The sequence below is a fragment of the Triticum urartu genome, chromosome 2 (assembly GCF_003073215.2).
Source record: "Triticum urartu cultivar G1812 chromosome 2, Tu2.1, whole genome shotgun sequence".
Classification (NCBI taxonomy): Eukaryota; Viridiplantae; Streptophyta; class Magnoliopsida; order Poales; family Poaceae; genus Triticum; species Triticum urartu.
This window is the reverse complement of record NC_053023.1, coordinates 346,954,556-346,964,036: the sequence shown is the minus strand read 5'-3', so window position 1 is coordinate 346,964,036 and position 9,481 is coordinate 346,954,556. Positions and strand designations below refer to the sequence as shown.

Here is a 9,481-nt window from a genome sequence, read left to right as displayed (position 1 = left end):
GCCGTTCGATTTCACGTAATGATCGTCTCTGGGGCACTATAGCGGTAAAGCATTATAACCGGGCATCCTAGGAGCTCCCTCAGGCCATCAGCCTTCCGAGCCGTTCGATTTCACGTAATGATCGTCTCTGGGGCACTATAGCGATGGTAGCTAGGCTAAGCGTTGCAAAGTGACATAGCTTGGCTTAGCAATTTAAATCATTGATCTCATGCGCTAATTATAAATATGGCCGTATGCATCGTTCTGATGCAGAGGCCGGAGAGTCCCCCTTTTCAAAAAAATTAGTTACTAAATGTTAGCACTGTACACGTTAAGTACAAGAGTGGTTTTTTTGGCCGAAAAAATGATAAAATTTCCAGTCTAAACAACATATGGTTTTGCAGGATACACGCATAGTATACATTACGTACATGAGTGGATCTTTTTGAAGTCTAAGCACAAATGGTGAGCGAGCGATGTTGACTTCTGGTCTATTAAAGCAAAACGGCAAGAGGGACGCAATCTAGCATTTAGCAATGCCATGCAAGATTTTAAATCACTTTTTTCACGGCATAGGTCAGAACTATAGCTATGTCAGCTATCACAAAAGTTATTTACAATAGTGTTTTAAAGTAAAAAAATTAATGCGAAAAAGCTTAGTATGGACCAAAGAGACTATCGTTGAACTAATTAACATATGATAGATGTTTTATTTCATTCCTGATTGCACAACGTGAGTGTCTGTGGGAGCCGTCTTCAAGCTCTCGCCAGCAATGTCGAAGCTCCAAGGTAAAATTGCCTTCAAAGAAAGATTGGACACTACATTATTAGGGTTTATTTTTTTCATATTATTTAGATATATACATGGTCATCATGGGCTAATTTTATGATACAGATGATTACGTGCTATTTTGGCTCCCGTACACTAATAAGATAATAGCTTGGCTACATTTGATAACGGGCTATACCAAATATCTCAGGTATTTTAAAGCATTATAACCGGGCAACCTAGGAGCTCCCTCAGGCCATCAGCCTTCCGAGCCGTTCGATTTCACGTAATGATCGTCTCTGGGGCACTATAGCGATGGTAGCTAGGCTAAGCGTTGCAAAGTGACATAGCTTGGCTTAGCAATTTAAATCATTGATCTCATGCGCTAATTATAAATATGGCCGTATGCATCGTTCTGATGCAGAGGCCGGAGAGTCCCCCTTTTCAAAAAAATTAGTTACTAAATGTTAGCACTGTACACGTTAAGTACAAGAGTGGTTTTTTTGGCCGAAAAAATGATTAAATTTCCAGTCTAAACAACATATGGTTTTGCAGGATACACGCATAGTATACATTACGTACATGAGTGGATCTTTTTGAAGTCTAAGCACAAATGGTGAGCGAGCGATGTTGACTTCTGGTCTATTAAAGCAAAACGGCAAGAGGGACGCAATCTAGCATTTAGCAATGCCATGCAAGATTTTAAATCACTTTTTTCACGGCATAGGTCAGAACTATAGCTATGTCAGCTATCACAAAAGTTATTTACAATAGTGTTTTAAAGTAAAAAAATTAATGCGAAAAAGCTTAGTATGGACCAAAGAGACTATCATTGAACTAATTAACATATGATAGATGTTTTATTTCATTCCTGATTGCACCATGTACTACTACTCCAAAGCATTGTTTATTTCAAAAAATGTTGCACAATCACTTCAATATTTAAGAAGTCATTCATTTTTAGTGTACAATCCAATAATTTTAAATCTTCTTGCCACAAGTTCTTAGGTCAAATTATGCCCCAAACTTCAAATTTCAGGAAAAATAACAAGACAAATAACGCTTCATAAAGTAAGTTGCTACTTTAGGATAATGCCCATATCCAAGTGTTTTTTGCCCGATGCATAGTGTTTAAATTTGGAGCACTGTGTCAACAGTGTCCGCAGTCGGTCAGCCCCACCAATTCAATGGGCAATAATTCCGGCTTTCCATGGACCAAGCCCACACACGCCCATCATCTCTTCACGTCGGAGGAGAGAGAGAGAGGGCGCGCGGCTGCGGCAAAAGTTAGACTAATGGCCGTAGTGGTTGGTGCAAGTCGCTAGAGGAGAGAGAGAAGATAGGGATAGATAGAGAGAGAGAGTGCGTGTGAGTGTGTGTGCGTGGGGAAGAGAGAGAAAGGGAGAGGAAGGGAGGAGAGAGAAGGACACAGGCAGACGCAAGCGATAGAATTAAACAAACAAAAGCAGCCGTAGAAAAAAAGCGTAGCCAGACCAGAACCAAACCCCAAGGAGGCCAAGAAGAGGACGGCAGCAGCAGCAGCAGCCATGCCGCGGTCGCCGTCGCCGGAGCCGGAGAGGAGCTACCCCGCGCGCCGGAGGGGAGGCGGAGGCGGGGGCGGGGGCGGGAACCACGTCCTGTCGTCGCGCTGCCGCTCGCCGTCGCCGCCACCGCGCCGCTCGCTCCGCCCGCGCCGCGCCGCCGCCGCGTCCTCTCGCCCGCTCGTCGACGACTTCTTCCCTTTCCCCTCCTCGCCCTCCTCGTCGCCGCCCCGCCCCCAGCACCGGAGGGCGCCGTCGCCGGAGCCGTCCAGCTCCGACTCCGACGGAGGCGGCGTGGCTGGCTCCTCCGCCTCCGACCGCCGCCGGCGCAAGCTCAAGCTCGTCGTCAAGCTCTCCCAGCTTCCTCCGGACCAGCACCATCGCCGGGCCCCACCTCCCCCTCCCTACTCGGACTCATCGGAGGGGGAGGAGCGGCCGGCTGGCGGAGGCGAGGAGCAGGTCAAGCCGCCCAAGAAGCGCCGGATCGAGTCGCGCGACGACAGATCTCGCAGTCGCGAGGTGAAACATCCTGCCCGATTCGTCTTCGGCCTCGTCTTTACTTCACTCTGCAGCTGGTTGTGACGCGAGATCTGCTCTTATTTTAGGTTGCTGGGAGGAGCGACGCTGCCAGCGCGCCGCGGACGAAGCGACTCCCGGTGCCAGGTTAGATTTCTCTGTTTTTTGCTGATCTCTTCATCTTTGGTGACGGGATTATGACTTTTGAGCGCCCTTTCCCCAAGAAATGAATTTTTTTCTTTTTTCTTTTGGTTTTTGCCGGTGGATTTAGGGATGGCAAGGACAACGCCGCTGCCGGACCGGCAGGCGCTGGATATGATTCTTGACAAGCTGCAGAAGTGCGTGCTTTACAACTTGTGCAAGTGTTCTTTTTTCATGATTTGAAGAGCTCGATTTCTTATGCTACTGTTTGATTCTGCAGGAAGGATACGTACGGTGTGTTTGCTGAGCCGGTGGATCTGGAGGAGGTGAGGGCGTTTGTTCGTGCGTCATGCTTGTTGGAGATGCTAATCTGACATACGGGTGGTATTGAGTGTTGATGATGCCATGGTTGTTTTGATTGGCGCAGTTGCCTGACTACAATGATGTGATTGAGCACCCAATGGACTTCGGCACCGTCAAGAGGAAGCTTGCTAGGAATGCATATCGCTCGTTCGAGCAATTCGAGGTTAGAATTAATATTTCGTCGTATATGTAGCTAGCGCTGCCAATGGGGATTCACCATTCGTTGATTTGTTGCAGAAGTGGATGTTGTAGTTGGGGATGCATATTGCTGGTTCTAGCAATTTGAGGTTATAATTATTATCTTGTCGTATATGTAGCTAGCGCTGCCAATGGGGATGCACCATTCGTTGATTTGTTGCAAAAGTGGATGTTGTAGTTGGGGATGCATATTGCTGGTTCGAGCAATTTGAGGTTATAATTAATATCTTGTCGTATATGTAGCTAGTGCTGCCAATGGGGAGTTGTCATTTGTTGATTTCTTGCTAAAGTGGATGTTGTAGTTGGGGATGCATATTGCTGGTTCGAGCAATTTGAGGTTGGAATTAATATTTTGTCGGATATGTAGCTAGTGCTGCCAATGGGGACTTGGGAGTCGCCATTCGTTGATTTTGTTGCTAAAGTGGATGTTGTAGGTTAGAATTAATATTTTGTCGTATATGTAGCTAGCGCTGCTAGGAGTGCATATCGCTCCTTCGAGCAATTCTAGGTTTGAATTAATGTTTTGTCGTATATGTAGCCAGTGCTGCCAATGGGGAGTCACCATTCGTTTATTTGTCGCTAAAGTGGATGTTGTAGTTGGGGATGGTGGGTCATTTCAGTTCATATACTATATTTATCTGAGAGTGAATTTCACCTACAAGGACCAGTCCAATGCTAGAAGCAACCTTTGAACGCGTTCTCCATACCTTGAATTGTCAACTTCTTTCCTCTCTCGAAACGATAGCATGAACTTTTTCATGAGGCCCAACAAATGCAGCAACATAGCGTGCACCAGTTACTTTATCACATGCTTATACTTACATTCCTATGATTAATTTTTTGTTTGCCTGTAATTTGTGCACATAATGAAGATGGTTAGATCTTGCATGTAACTCTTGCATTAGAGATCCGCGCTAAAGTTTGTGCTAGTGATTATACTATCCTACCCTAAGCAGAAGTTGACGTTTTTTCTAATATAATTTATATTTTAGTAATATTCATTTGTCGTATTTGAGTATTATAGGTTTGTCACAATTACTGTGTGCCTTACCGATAATAATAGTTGAGCAGTTGATGATATTTTTCTTTAAATCGCAGGATGATGTTTTCTTAATTTGCAGCAATGCAATGGTGTACAATGCGCCTGATACGGTTTACTTCAGACAGGTACATTAGCAGCACCTTTCTGGAAAAATGACGCACTTACAGCACCATCATTTATCACTTCTGATTCAATGTTTCGTGCTATGCTTATTCATGCAGGCCCATTCCATACAAGAGCTGGCAAGAAAGAAGTTTCAAGAACTTAGGGACGAGGGCATACCTACAGAAAACCAAGTAAAGAGTGAACAGAAAGTTGGACCTATTCCGTGCAACAGAGGACCAATTAAGAAGCCTGTTTTGAGGTATTCAGATGATGATCTAGACTTTTTGACCCGTAAAGAGCAAATTAAGAGACCAAATGCAAAAATTTCTGGAGCTGACATAAGCTTCAGAGATCAAGTGAAGAAACCCGTCTCTAGGAATTCAGAGAACAACTTAAGTTCTTCATTCCACAAAGAGCGAGTTAAGAAACCGATTTTCAGAAATTCAGAGAACAATTTGAGTTCCTCATTTCATGGAGAGCAAGTTAAGAAATCCATATCCAGAAATTCGGAGGATGATCGAAGTTCCTCAATCCACCAAGTGAAAGTTAGAAAAGCCATTTCAAGAAATTCGGAGGATGATCGAAGCCCCTCATTCCAACAAGGGCAAGTTAGGAAAGCCATTTCAAGAAGTTCCGAAAATGACCGAAGTTCCTCTTTGCCCCAACAGCAAGTCAAGAAACCTACTTCCCGGAGTTCAAATGATGGCTTGGCATCCCAGAAGACACACGTTGGGAAGCCAGTTTGCAGAAATGGAGAAGATCCAGAGTGCTCATTAGAGAAAGAGCCATCTGAAAATCCTGGCAGTGCGAATGGAGAAGATTTAGGTTTATCCCCAGAAAAACTTGTTGAGGAGCCCAGTTGCAGATACAGAGATGACATGGACCACTCCCGCCAAACAGAGTCGGCTAGGGAGCCTTTTTGCAGAGATGGACAAGATGATCTAGGCGACTCCTGCAACGAAGAGATTGCTAAGCCATTTTGTTTGAATGGCCAAGACGCATTGGGTTCAAATGTCTCTCCTGCCACCATTGTTTCTGCAGGAGATGGCTCTGATGGCTTAAGCGTGTCACAGGCTAACGGTGCTGAGCCCCCTGAATCTACTGCAGCCGATGGGTGTTCCGACAAAGACATCAGTTCTCCAGTGGATGAGGTCAGGTCTGAGAAGACTGACGATACTTCAGGTATCATCTTCCTCTCTGAATCAGCTCATCTACTTAAATTGTTCCGTTAGTTAAATACCTACTAGCCACACTATTTTATGTAATAGGGAGGTTATGCCTTACAGTTTTGAAGATGAAAGGTCTGAACTTTGTAAAGTCAGTAGAATGCATTGATCAGCAAACAAAGGATGGCCACTGAAAGGAAATTATAATATGCCCGATGCTTCTTTCTTCAGTTCTGTATATGTGGGGTTTCTCTGAGTCATTCTGGTGATGAATTATTAGTTTGGTACTCAGAATGCTTAATGATGACCTATATATCTTGCTAATTTGGTTGAGATGAATATCTCGCAGTTCCATTTCAGGTGGAGGAATTTCATTTGATTACTACTCATATAACCAAGTGCTCATATAACCCTACTGACATGCTTATTCTTTTCTTCGCTTTTCAGCACGAGATTATTCAGCAAAGCCCAGCCAGAAGTTATTTGTGGTAGATGAGACTAGACGAAAAACTTACCATGAACATGAAGACCAGCCTTCATCAGATTCTGACCTAATATTTGATGCCTTCTGTGCGGAGCCAAAAGAGCTGATAAGTGTATGTGAACACCTCTGGTTAAATCCAATCTACTTTTATACTTCACAGTTTCTTTTGCTGGTTAGTTCACATGGTTAGATTTTTCGTCCTTACAGGTTGGACTTCATGCTGAGCACTCTTATGCAAGAAGTTTGGCTCGTTTTGCTGGTTCACTTGGTGCCCAAGGTTGGAGAATTGCTTCTGAGCGTATTCAGCAGACATTACCCGCTGAAGTGAGGTTTGGACGTGGCTGGGTTGGAGAATATGAGCCACCATTGCCACCTATTCTAGTTATGCAAGACCAGTTACGAAGTCAGGTTAGCTCTGATACGAATATGCAAAGGAATGCTTCAGTGCCCAGAGATAATGAAAGACTCAGGCCAACAGAAAGCATTAACTCAAAGGATATGAGTTTGAGTCTACTTAATCGGATAACCACTGGTAATAATGTAATTGGTGTGACTGGTTCACTTGAGAGTCCAGAACTTAAGCCAAGATTATTTGGTATTTCTGCTGAACCCCAGCACAGGAACACTGATGCCTTACCACTGCACAATAAACACAGAGCATCTAGAAATACTGTGAAGACGAAAAGAGCAACCAATGATCAAGTTAGGAAAGGCAGACACTCCTCCAATGCCTGCCCTCCTGAAGTGCAACCACAGAGGTCTGAATGTTCAAAAGGAGCTTCTTCTAGTGTGCTTGATGTGCCTGCCGTGAACAAAATGGCTGGCCACCGACCTTTTTTCCAACCGCCAGAAGCAGTCAGAGCTCATCAAATGAAAAAAAGCGACTCGTCTCAAAGTGCTCAGAGCACGAAAGGTCCTGGTGTTCATGATATGCTTTCCCCAAACAATGGTATTGGGCATCCTAAACCCTTCTTCCAATCTCAGGAACCAGTTGCACCACAGCCAAAAAATGAAGCTACATGGGTGTACCATGGAAGACCTGGTGATGCAAAGTTTGGAACCTCTGAGAAAAGCAGACAAACGAGCAACATTGGATTCATTACTAAAAATGAACCGGTAAATGTCAATGGCTTTGCCATGAATGCGAGCTCACAGAATAATATTAGTGACCATGCAAAGTCAATGGTACCAACCGTAGTACCTGGCCAAGTAAACGTATCAAACCGAGGGTTTGATGCTTCCAGGAACATTTTCTCAGCATTTCCAACAGCTGTTAGGGAGAACCAGTGCATTCCGTCTGCTCCGGTAGCCCAATCTTGGATCTCATTTGGTGCTTCATCAGAGAACAAACCAACCATAGTGAGTCCGAATTTTAATGACGGCAACTCTGGCTGGAAGATGCCATTTGCAAATGTCCGAACTTGTGATGAAACGAAGATAAGTGCTGTTCCTCAGTTCTTTAGACAACCTGTTCAGGTTCCTAGAGAAAGTCCAGGTCAAAACAAGGGCTTGGTGATATTTCCACAGTTGGTCCAGACAGATTTCTCAAGATCACAGGGCCAATCACAATGGCAAGGGTTGGTTCCTCACATGCAACAGAAGCCAAACATGGATATGCTCCGTCCAGACTTGAACATTGGGTTTCCCTCTCCAGGTTCACCACCAGCCCGACAGTCTTCGGGCATCAATTTGGAAGCACAACAGCCAGATCTTGCCTTGCAGTTATAAGCAGGGAGTGTGGATAATGAACAAGTGTGACTACAAGATCAGATGTCAGACACAGAAACGTGAAGCATCTAAGGACTTGTGGACCCGGGCCACAAAATTGAGCAACAGCAGAAATGGGACATCCATGAAGTGGATACGCACAATATTAGGGATCACAGGTCATGTCGTAGATCGATCCTCCCCTGTGCAAGATATCAGAATATGGATGGATGAACACTGCTCGAAATCATATCATATCTACCGGCCCATTTTGTTTGGTACGGGAGTTCAGTAATTCGGCATTTGGAGAAAGGCTGTGGTGGGATATATGTTGATAGCATGCCCTATGATCCGGAAGCCCGCCCGGGCTCTTCTGACCACACAATAGCATTCTGCGGTGGAAATTTTTGCACCAGAATTTAGGAGACGTCCTCAGTAGTTAGACTGCGTGGTCATCCCTATGTTAATGCCCATGTCACATTGTATGTTTGTTGTAAATGGTTCAGCATTGAATAGATTGTTAGACTAGATCAGCCACCTTTACTCCCTTCTCTGAATGAAATTGCTTCCCCTTCATGTTCTGCGCCAGGAATTGAGTTCCATGGTCAATTCGGTTAGTGGTATGCTGAATGAAAGATGTTAGTGCTTGGGTCAAGCAAGATCCACTATACTCCGAACTCTTGCATTTGCCTTGGTGCAAATAGTGTCATACCAATGAGCAAGGGCGAGCTTACATGCATGTATTTTGTTCCTTGGAAGGATTTGGCAGCCATCCTGGAGGAGTTGTGACGTTTGTGAAAACTGTGGTGTCCTCAGATCTTTACGTGGTTCACTGCTTGTTTTGAATACACGGTTGAGCAGCTAAAAGGGTATGCACGTCTGAAGATTGAATACACGGTTGGTAACCTGATTTTGATCTGAGTCGGTAGTGCATTTACATTTTCGTGCAATAGCATAATTTTACTGAAACACTCTTAATTGAAAAAAACGTGTGCTTATAGTACAAAAAAATATCTGAAGTTTTGTCATCTCGTAGGATGATAGAAAAGGGTATCCTTTCCAAAAAAGAGGATGTGAACAGTGGGTAGCTGAAGTAGAATCACAAAACTGTCAATTAGGCCCTGTTCGGGATGTAGGTGCTCAAAACAGAGGAATAGAAAAAAGTGTAGGAACAGGGTGAAGGACAGTCAAAACCTACAGGCTTGAAATTGGAGGAATTTTTTTAACTAGTGGTGCTCGGAACGCAGGAAGCCAGCTGTACTCGAGATAGAATGCGCTAATGGCTGGACTAAAAAAATCAAGGGCAACCTGCTGTGCATGCGACTAGGCGCATCGTTGTTACATGTGAACACAGACCACATGCACCACCACCGTTTTAGCAACACAGGTCCATGCATGGTCCATGTAAACCAGGTCTACCCCACTTCTGGAGCCAGACATGTCAAATCCAGTACTCCTGCACTGCGCCAG

General features: G+C 44.5%; 1 protein-coding gene across 1 annotated transcript; it reads left to right on the top strand.

The window, feature by feature from the left end:
• The first annotated feature begins 2,110 nt into the window (after positions 1 to 2,110).
• LOC125537263 lies at positions 2,111 to 8,587 on the top strand. Its single transcript, XM_048700556.1, has 9 exons — positions 2,111 to 2,808; positions 2,895 to 2,952; positions 3,077 to 3,143; positions 3,227 to 3,272; positions 3,374 to 3,472; positions 4,606 to 4,674; positions 4,771 to 5,836; positions 6,268 to 6,416; positions 6,512 to 8,587. Exons 1-9 carry the CDS (start codon positions 2,296 to 2,298, stop codon positions 8,030 to 8,032), a joined length of 3,588 nt encoding a protein of 1,195 aa, XP_048556513.1. The 5' UTR covers positions 2,111 to 2,295; the 3' UTR covers positions 8,033 to 8,587.
• The last annotated feature ends 894 nt before the right edge of the window (positions 8,588 to 9,481 follow it).

Bases quoted from the DNA above. Each gene is read 5' to 3' on its own strand.
- LOC125537263 (XM_048700556.1), top strand. From the start codon at position 2,296: ATGCCGCGGTCGCCGTCGCCGGAGCCGGAGAGGAGCTACCCCGCGCGC. The intron at 2,809-2,894 runs GTGAAACATCCT...CTCTTATTTTAG, and splicing joins ACAGATCTCGCAGTCGCGAG to GTTGCTGGGAGGAGCGACGC. The intron at 4,675-4,770 runs GTACATTAGCAG...TTATTCATGCAG, and splicing joins ATACGGTTTACTTCAGACAG to GCCCATTCCATACAAGAGCT.